Genomic DNA, 10,971 nt, shown 5'->3' on the forward strand with positions numbered 1-10,971 from the left:
GCGGCGGCGGAGGAGGAGGAGGAGGCGAAACCCTAGGCGGGCGAGCGGCCGCCGGAGACGAAGCAGGAGAGGAAATTTTGAATCGCGGGAGGGGGGGAGGGGAGGGAGCTCCGAAGTCCAATTGGGTTTTACGAGCGTGTCAGATGGGCCCACGTTGCATTGTCGGTGTAGGCGGGCCTCGCGGAGAGAAAAAGGCCCATTGATGATAAAGGCCCAATGGGCCAGATGCATAGGCCTTCGCCGTCGAGCACGCGACATGACGCGAGCTGGGACCAAGCAGTTTTTCTTTCTTTCTTTCTTTCTTTCTTTTTTGGTCATGGAGTTGTCATACTTTTTTGCCTTTCAACAATGGAAAGGGGGTTCAACATCTGAACACAAACTCTTTGCACGCATTGCTATTTTCGTATATGCTTATACCTGTAAGCTAAATTTTAAATTTTAAATTTAAATATGGATTTGATTTTAAAGTTTTATATCGCAGAGTGTGTGTATATATATACCATATCTTTAATTTTTCTTCTGTTTTAGCTGCAGTTCTGACTACGGCCTTTTAGCTGCAGTGCTGCTCACGCATCGCATCTTTTTCTTTTCTTTTAGCTGCTTTCAGATACTAATCTCATGCGGTCTTTCGTCGTCTATCATTAATTTTTAAAGAAACATCTAAATAGAAATATAATTAACAATAATAAAATCAAAATAGCAATAGGATCCTGTTTCAACTTTTTATAAAGAAACCAAGCCAAGAAGATGTTTTGACTGAATCGTAAAATTCCCATCTAATTGGGATTTCAGTCCATCCTTCCAGTATTGCATGAGGAGAAGAACGACTTGTACAGAGAAAAGAAGAGAGGAGAAAAGAAGAAAAGAAAAGGAAATAAGAAACGAAGAAGAAATGATAGAAAAGGGAAAGAGAAAATAAGGAGATTTGTAAAGAAATAGAAATTAAAATGTTTTCAGTACCGTCAACATGCACTATTTAAAATTTAATATTTGCATCAAATAAACAAAGCAAAATGTGCAAGACTCGGAGAATTTGGTTGAAAATTGCTAATAGCGTTTAGTGTGCATCATCTTCCTTTATAGTCGAAATATTACCTATCTTATTTAATTTTTTTACGATGTTGAGCACAATTTACTATTATCAAATGTAAGCTTCTTGGTACAATGGACGCTTCCCGATCAAGTGTATGTTGATCACACTATTTCTGACTCGACACATAATTTATTTTTAAAACTTATTTTAAAATTAATTTTAATTTACACAATTAAAATTAACTTGATCGGTGCAATATACGCACATTTTTGCTATATCTACTATTATAAAAATTGATTGTGTTTCTATTGTCCGTCCGTCTCTCTTGAGTGAGCCGGTCGGGTCGCGTCGCCCACGTCACCCGCACTATGCGGTTTTCCGTCTGCCCGAATGGTCCACCTTGAGTAAGTTGTGGCATGTAACACATTGGTAGTGCATTTAGTTCGTAAGCGAAAGACCGTGAGCTCCTGCTCGTCAGGAGCATGTTTTGTTTTTTTTTTCTTTTCTTTATAGCAGCTGTCCATATAAAACATTTGTTTTAACATGATTCATGCTTGACCTTAGTAAAGATAAAGAAAAGCTTTGTACCTCAATGGTCAAGACATTAGTCCTAGACCCATATGTGCTAGGTCCAAATCTTAGCAAAGCCATATTTAATTTCTTTTTTTCTTTTACTGTACGGTCAAGAGACAACACAATTTACCTTTAGTTTTTTAAATAAAGTGCAAGCAGAAATATAATTAACAATAAAAATAAAAAATCAAAGGAATTATGACTTAGAGAACTTGGTTGAAAATAGCATAATGTGTGTGTGTCTCTGTATTGTTTGGTTGTTGAAAGGCTATCTATCTTATTTAATTAGTGCATGATGTCGAGCATAATTTTACTATTCATAGTTATAAGTTTTCCGACACAGCATACATTTCTCATATCAATTTTATGTTGACCATAATTTATTGTTTTTAACTTGACACATAATTTATTATTTTTAACTTGACACATAATTTATTTTAATTTGCGCAATTAAAATTAACTTGACCCGATGCAATGCACATACAATTTTTCTAGTGTGTGTATATATAAGATTTACTTATAAATTATTTTTTAAGTTGTGTTTTACGCTTAACAAATTCAAGCATAACAAAAAAATAACAAGAGAATAATTGCACCCCGATGGTCAGCCCCTTCACACCAGTGCCACCTTCTTCTCTCCAAACGGGGATCAGCAAGACCAATAAAAATACCGTCATTTGATAGTACGGTTGACATTTTCTTTTTTTGGAAAACTACGGTTGACAGATTGGGCCATTTGCTTCTCTATACACGTCATACCTCCGTAGGTTAGACGAATTTCTCTCCATGTTTTAGCTTTTAGATCATTGAGACTTGAGACTATATATACAAAAGTTTTATTTATAAATTATTTTTTATTTGCAAATATGCAGCTTGACTTTTTAGATTAGAAAAAACAAACAAAAACCCATTTGTTTGCCGCCCTTTTTGCTTAACTTTACATAAGCTAAAATTTAAATTTTAACTTTAAATTTAAAGTAGATTTTAGAATTTTTTTATTGTATTATATTTTTTATTCAGGCTTTTAGATTAGTAATAATACGTATATTTTTATTTACGAAATATTCTTTATTTATATCATTTAGTTTTTATCATGAATAGGGCCTCTTTTTCTTCGTGAATGGCGTGATAGAACGGCAAAAGTCGTTTATATGGAAAATGTCGATTTTCTTAGACAAAACCTTTGCACAAATGTCGTGTTTTTTAGGCAGATTATTCCTAAACTTTTGCTCATCACTTTTTAAACTAAAAAATGAATTTCACGGCTTGCCTAGAAACCGCGAAACGAATCTTTTTAGCCAAATTAATCCGTCATTATCACGTGTATGTTCCTGTAGCACTTGTGGCTAATCATGGTCTAATTAGACTCAAAAGATTTGTCTCACGGTTTCTCACATAACTGTATAATTAGCTTTTCATTTTATTTATGTTTAATGCTCTGTTTAGGTGTCCAAAGATTCAATGCGTTGTTTTTGGAAAAAAAAATTTAAAAGTAAATAGGGCATTAGCGTGGCACATGGACCAACATGTCATATCCGATTCGTGAGCACTGTTTGGAGGTGAAAAACGGTCATGCAAATTACTGATGGACAAACCGTCGATTTCATTTTAGTCATGTGCATAAATAATTTGATTATATTTAAATTATATCTACACTGTACTATAGTCAACACTAGTGATTAATAAATACGATTGATTCTCGAACGATCAGATATTGTTTTCACATGCTACTAGATCAAACCGTTTTCACCCCCACAACCACGATTAACACGAGACGTGTTGTTTTTATCTTTGGGCCAAACTGCGCCGTTGGCGGATTCGTATAAGGTAGCTATCTTTTAGCTTATTCTATTAACAAATGAAACATTATTTGTAAATAAAAAATAATTTATAAATAAAATTTATATAAGTGTGTTCTCGAGGTTATCTAAAAGCTAAAACTAAAAGATAAATTACGATGAAATAACTCTAAAGTAAGGTTAAAATAAGCCTCAGAGAAAGATGAGAGTTTTAACGTTCATTTGACGGTCCAGATTTTCTAGTGCCCTATCATTTTCCATTCTGTTCATAGTCTCAAGAATATCTTGAGGGATAGAGAAAGCTAGCTACTAGCTTTCACCTATTTATATATGACACCAGCGGCAGCTTGTTCATACAAGCAATCAAAAACGAATTGAAGCCAAGTGATGGCGACATTGCCCTCACTCCTCCTCAAGCTCCTAGCTCCCCCTCAACAATGGCAGCTCCTCCTAGTTCTCCTCCTCCCCGTCGTCGTCTCCATCCTGCTGATCACATCACGAAGCAGGCGCACCAGCCGCCGCCGGATTAGAACGCCGCCGGGCCCAGCACGGCTGCCGGTCCTGGGCAACCTGCTCCAGCTCGGCGCGCTGCCGCACAGCAGCCTGCGGGACCTGGCGCGGCGGCACGGGCCCGTGATGATGCTGCGGCTGGGCGCGGTGACGGCGGTGGTGGTGTCCTCGCCGGAGGCGGCGCAGGAGGTGCTGAGGACGCACGACGCCGACTGCTGCAGCCGGCCGCCGTCGCCGGGGCCGATGCGGCTGTCGTACGGGTGCAGGGACGTGGCGTTCGCGCCGTACGACGGCTACTGGCGCGAGGTGCGGCGGGTGTTCGTCGGCGAGCTCTTCAGCGCGCGCCGCGTGCAGGCCGCATGGCGCGCGCGCCAGGACCAGGTACAACTGAACGCTTATTTGAATTTCGAATATACTCTTTTTAAACATATGATTGGCGTGGAGTCACGGGAACCAGTATATAAATACTTAAAATATGGTATAATATTTAAATAATAAAAATACTTATATTTTTAGAGCAGGTGTAATAGATTAAGTTGCTACCGATAAGAATGGGTTGATATTTCGTGCCATTAAAGTAAGGGAAAATTGGAAGGAAATTTTATAAAATTAGAGATATGACATTCGGACCCACATGTCATTAACTTATGCGGCCCCACATGTCATTGAGATACCAATGGCACATCTCTAACCTTGTAAAATTATAATGGCACGTTTATAAATTTTTAAACCGGAACTTATCCCATATATAGAAACCAATTTCTCCAACATATAAATATTTAATAAAGTTATAATGAAACGACCATGGTTAAGAGAATCAAGAGTTAAAAGTTTTTAGAGTTTAAAAAACGAAACATAAAAAATAATAAATCAAATATAGCTACACAAATGCGTGTGTCATTTTATAATGCGAGAGCATCAATGCTTCTCGCTTCTCTAATATCAGTAAGTACACAAAACATTTTTCATTATCATAATAAAATCTCACAAAATTCAGAGTCCAAAACCAACCCAACGCAACTATAAATCAAAATTTTAAAAATCAGTTATAGGTAGTACTGCCGCAATGGCGCAATATATAGTTAAATTTTTGTGTTGATCTAAATTTGTATTAGTGTTGACGAGAGATGCTATATGACAGTGACACCTGTGGCTTGGCAGGTCGAGAAGCTGATCAGGAAGCTGACATGGCCGGAGCCGAAGCCGGTGGAGCTGAACGATCACATCTTCACCCTGGTCGATGGAATCGTCGGCGCAGTAGCGTTCGGCAACATCTATGGCACGGGGCGGTTCACTGACAGGAAGCGCTTCCACCACCTGCTCGACGATGCCATGGATGTGCTCGCCGGCTTTTCCGCCGAGGACTTTTTCCCCAACGCCGCTGGCCGCCTCGTCGACCGCCTCACCGGCCTAGCCGCCCGCCGTGAGCGGGTGTTCGAACAGCTCGACGCCTTCTTCGAGATGGTCATCGAAAAGCACCTCGACTCTTGTAAAACAGAGTCCACCCCCGATGGCGGCGGCAGCAACCTCGTCGATGCCCTTATCGGCCTGTGGAAGCAGGGGAAGCAGTACGGTGATCTCCGCTTCACCAGGGAGCACGCCAAGGCCATCATCTTCGTACGCAGCGCACGCCATCGATTAATCAAATACACAAACATGTGCCGTGCATGGCGATCGTGACGGCGATCTTGTTTGTAACTTCAGGACACGTTCGTCGGCGGGGTTGGCACGAGCTCGGTGACGATCCTGTGGGCGATGGCGGAGCTGATCCGGGCGCCGCGGGTGATGCGGAAGGCACAAGCCGAGATCAGGGCCGTCGTGGGCGAGAGGGACGGCGACAGGGTGCTGCCGGACGACTTGCCGAAGCTCAAGTACCTCAAGAACGTCGTCAAGGAGACTCTGCGGTTGCACCCGCCGGTGACGCTGCTCCTGCCGCGGGAGACAATGCGGCACGTCAAGATCGGCGGCTTCGACGTGCCGGCGAAGACGCGGGTGCTGGTGAACGCGTGGGCGATCGGCAGGGACCCGGCGAGCTGGGACGAGCCGGAGGCGTTCGACCCGGACAGGTTCGAGACGAAGCGTGTCGAGTTCAACGGCACCCACTTCGACTTTTTGCCGTTCGGGGCAGGGCGGCGGATCTGCCCCGCCGTCGCCATGGGCGCCGCCAACGTGGAGTTCACGTTGGCCAACCTGCTGCACTGCTTCGAGTGGGCACTGCCGGAGGGGATGGCGGCGGAGGAGGTGAGCATGGCGGAGGCCGGCCTCCTGACAGTCCACAAGAAGACGCCGCTCGTCCTGGTTCCAACTAGATACACTGCCATCGATGTCCACTTAATTTGATAGAGGACCTGGCAACATGGTCGGATCTGAGACCGGTTACCTCCTTCTTCTTCTTTCAGCCCCACTCTTTTTTCTAATGAGATTTCTCCGGTCCAACAAAAAGTATCTCGAAGTACTAAATCACTTATCATCATTAGATCTAGCTGAGTAGAATATACGCTGTTAGATTTAACGGTGAGAAATGATTTAACACTACGAGATATCGATACCTCGAGTTACTTTTTATTACTTTTTATTAGACTGTAAAATTACTCATCTTCTACGGGAGATCCAACGTGAAAGGGGCTAGAGCCCCCCAGCCACCTGCTGGCAAAGTGTCGCAAAGTGTCACGATGACTTGGTGATGCAAGGCAACGGCATAGAGGGATAGTTCCGCTCTATCCTTTCCTATGTGTCCATGATGAGATTTGGTAAGGACAGATAGCAAGGTGATGGTTTGTTCTTTTGGTTGAACATGTTTACGAATAAAAAAATTATGAATAAAATTTATATATATTCTTAGTAATCTAAAAGCTAAGGATAAAAAATAAACTAGAATGAAATATAAAAAAATCCGAGGAAAACAAATACCCCTTAACCCAGGTACTCTTTCTATCTTTTACCACCTTCGTCATATAATAATTTTATTTTTCGTTTTTCCGTGTCCAATGTTTGACCATTCGTCTTATTTTAAAAAATTATATAAAAACTTAAAAAAATAGTCACATATAAAGTAATTTTCTAATAAGAATAAAAATATTAACCATAAAAATATTTTAAATAAGACGAAGAGTTAAAACATTATATAAAAAATAAAAAATGATCTTATTTTGGGACAGGGTTAGTAGCTGTGTGGCCTTGGCAACCATTCTGCACGCTGTCCCAAAAGGAAATGCTGCTTCATGCTTTGCTGGGACGCCATAGGAGTTGGTCTTGTCCACAAGACGAAAGAGCTAGCAGGTGTTGTTTCGCCATCAGTACGAAGCAAATTCGAGGACGAGACCACGGAGGAATTCAGTTTGCGGCTGGCGGCGATGGTCACTGACATAGGAGGATCATCAACAAGTTCCATTGGAAGTATATAAAAAGAAGATAAGTTCTGCTGCAGTACGAGAGTTTCTAGGTGAGATGCGTCTAAAACAAATACACCCTACTCCTCATGTTTTAAAATAAAGAAATTTTAGTCGTTTTCAGAAAACATATAAAGTTACTAAATTTTTACATCTTTAAGGATGGTAAGAAAATTTATCAAAGTAGGTGTATTTTTAGATTATTTTGGATAGATTAACAGTATTTATCTTTTTACTTCTACTTATGTTTATAAGTAAATATTCAACTTTAAATTTGGAACCAAGGGATAGATTGGAATGATCAAATTTGGAACCGACGGGAGAAATGTGGGTGCTAGGATGTATAATAGACATATAGTACCAATATAGCTATAAATAACTATATATATTTTTTACAGATGGATTAATGTACTGAGTATTTCGGATCATTCATCGCCTTGTCACATCACAATCATGTATTCTCGAAAAAAAAACCAATTTTTCGGTTTCTGTGTCCGATGTTTGACCATCCGTCTTATTTGAAAAATTTTCAGGAAATTAGAAAAAATTAGTCACATGTAAAGTACTATTCATGATTTATCATCTAATAAAAACAAAAATATCAATTGCAAAAAAATTTAAATAAGACGGAGAGTCAAAAATTATAGTTAAAAAGTGAAAAATTGGTTTATTTTAAAATGGAGGGAGTATCTTCACACGCCAGAGAGATGACCATTGGAGTTTCTAGGTGAAAAACGTGCGGCGGTGATTGTTGGTTTTTTTATAAAAAAAAGATTTGTAAGTAAGAAGTTTATACATGTATTTTTAACGATTTAAAAGTCAAACTGAAAAATAAACTTCGATACAAAATTAAAAAATAGCATAAATTTAAGATTGAAAATTTAAAATTTAGCTTATAAGCATAAGCATATGTTAAAAGATTGCGGTGATTAATTATATTTTACCTATTGTAAACGGCTTTATTTAAATTTTTAGATAAAGGATTATAAAGAAAGAATACGTTCAACGTTTTAGGTAATACGTTTTAGGTAAGGTGTTCACGGTTAAAGAGTAAAGAAAAAGTTACGGGCTTCTTCGAATCACAAGACTTTTACAAAAATTTTAAAAAAACGGTTCAAGTTCCTCCAAACCAAACCGAATAGGCCCGCTGACTAACAACATCATGCCATTGTACTTTTTTTTTTGAAGCACAAGTCATTGTACTGATGTACACGTGCTAGCGATGATGACATTGGTAATATGGACAAAGAAGCAAAGCCACCCCTAGCTTAATTAATTATCAGTTTTGTCTTGATATGCTCCAGTCACGTTTTGATCTATAATTGGATGGAAATTTTGCCAGTCTGAGATGTGGTAAAATAGCAAATATAAGTAGATTTGCAATTTTATTTTGTGGCTATTGATTTTAGCGTTTGGATTGTTCGATCATCAGTGGAGCAAATTATTGCTCTTATCCCATTTGGAGCGTTCTTTCGTGAAGCCATTCACGTTAGCTTTCTTTACCATTTGGATCACTTATCTATTATCACCCCTCCGTCGCCTATGCTTATGCTTTTAAGTTAAAATTTAAATTTTTAACACTAAATTTAGAGCTTATTTTAAAGTTTATTTTTTAGTCTTATCTTACCGATCACTAAGAATGCACATGTAAAAGTTCTATTTATCGATTATTTTTGTCTATCAATATGTAAATCACCCAAGTTTGTTTGCGAGCAGCTTAGTATACATAAAATATATATGTACATATTTTGGCTTATAAAAAACTTATATAATTTTTATTTACCATGAGGATAAAAAGAGTTATTTCATATAAAATTCTATTAAATGCATAACATATATATGAGTTATGTGTACATATTTTAAGGTACAGCCAAGTCTAGTATAAACATATACTTCATATGTAATTTAATAAATAACGTCATTAGCTTTTTGGCAGGTGTCGGACACATTTGGCTTATAAAAAAACTTATATAATTTTTATTTATCTTTTGTAAATGTAAATAGATATATTTTACACCATAACTACACAGTAACCTTATGCTAAGAAACCCTCCACAAAATAGTAAAGATCCAGCAGCGAGTTCACGTCCTCCTCAACAACTAAACTAATTGCCAAAGCAAAGCTGAGGCATCGTGAATACGTGTCACAGTAAACTAATCTTAGCACCAGGTAACACTGTGCACGGTCAAAAAATTAATTACCAGCCTGCCTCTGCTGAAGGTGAAATCTCCTACTCCGTGTTCATTGAAGAAATTCTCCACCTCCTGCAACACCGCAGGCTTGTCCAAATCCACCTCATGCGTGCATCCGGATCACACCTGCAGATCGCGCGGCAGAAAATCCACTCAACGGTTCTCTTACACACAAGCGCGTACGCGAGCGCGAGGGAGGTGGGGGAAGCTATTTTTTACACATGCATGCCCATCTAAATAGCCATAAAAAATATAAAAAATATTAACAATATAGTTTAATATAAGTTATATCACTCCACCAACATATAAATTTAAATTCAATTTCTATAAGTTGTAGCAAAAATAACAAAAAAAATTATGAATATGCGTATACTTAGTTTCAGTTTTATTTTTTTCTATAACTTGTAGATATTGAATTTAAACGTGCATGTTTGTAGAGTGATATAAATCATATTAATATATCTTGTTAAATTTTTTTTATATTTTTTATGACTATTTAGATGGCATGCAAGCACACGGGTGTACCTATACACGTGTACTGAAAACCGTTTCCCGATGGAGAGGACTGGTTCGCAGGAGGGGGTGAGAAGGAGTATAATCAGTGTACGCAAACCAATAAAAGCTATTAGTATATGATTAATTAAGTATTAGCTATTAAAAACTTGAAAAATAGATTAATATGATTTTTTACAATAACTTTCATATAAACTTCTTTAACAAAAAATATACCATTCAGCAGTTCGGAAAACGTGCATAGTGACTCGCGAACGAGCCCAGAGGGACGTACGAGTTGAAGTGGACGCATTTGAGGCACGTAGCGTAGGACGGGGATAAGGCAGGTAGACGTGGTGATGGGAGGCAGCGTCGTGGTGGCGTGCGGCAGCTGGGCTCGAGACGAGGCGGGCAGCGGCGGGGGAGCGGGTGCGGGAGGTTTAGGGCGGAGGGGGTGGAGGGCGAACACGAGTACGGGGAGGGAGGAGGGCGCGTTCGGGTCAGGGTGGCGAAGCGCGTGATGGATGGCGCCGGCCCAGGGAAAGACGAGGTCGAGGAAGAGGGCTGCCCACACCTTGGGTTGCCTCTCCGTGGGCTGCCCTCATGCCCCCGCTAGCCAGCAGGCCGCCTCATCCTGGGCCGACGTAGGCCTATGACATGTCTTTTTATTTTCTAAATAGTAAAAGTATATAATTTTTGTTCATAAACTATTTTCATTTGCAAAATACCGTTTGGTCACCCTACAGTAACATGTAACTAAATATCCACCTAATAAAATATAAGCACATCTAACATGTAACAGGGCAGTGGTGAAATTTAGGGTGTGCGGGATCTTCTGCGCCCAGGCAAATAAAAAGAGTTGAGCTTTTTCTTTTTTTTTCTTTACTTTTTTTGTTGAGCGCACCTGTGGAGGCGATTCCTATTTTGGGTAGTGCCAGTGGCCGCGTCCATTTATTTATTAATATGTTTACCAGCTAGCGGC

General features: G+C 39.5%; 1 protein-coding gene across 1 annotated transcript; it reads left to right on the plus strand.

The window, feature by feature from the left end:
- The first annotated feature begins 3,784 nt into the window (after positions 1 to 3,784).
- Positions 3,785 to 6,661, plus strand: LOC102706646 (4-hydroxyphenylacetaldehyde oxime monooxygenase-like). Its single transcript, XM_040522421.1, has 3 exons — positions 3,785 to 4,296; positions 5,077 to 5,532; positions 5,620 to 6,661. The coding sequence occupies exons 1-3, from the start codon at positions 3,793 to 3,795 to the stop codon at positions 6,253 to 6,255; spliced, it is 1,596 nt and encodes a 531-aa protein (XP_040378355.1). The 5' UTR covers positions 3,785 to 3,792; the 3' UTR covers positions 6,256 to 6,661.
- The last annotated feature ends 4,310 nt before the right edge of the window (positions 6,662 to 10,971 follow it).

Source organism: Oryza brachyantha, chromosome 3, assembly GCF_000231095.2.
Source record: "Oryza brachyantha chromosome 3, ObraRS2, whole genome shotgun sequence".
In the NCBI taxonomy this organism is placed as follows: Eukaryota; Viridiplantae; Streptophyta; class Magnoliopsida; order Poales; family Poaceae; genus Oryza; species Oryza brachyantha.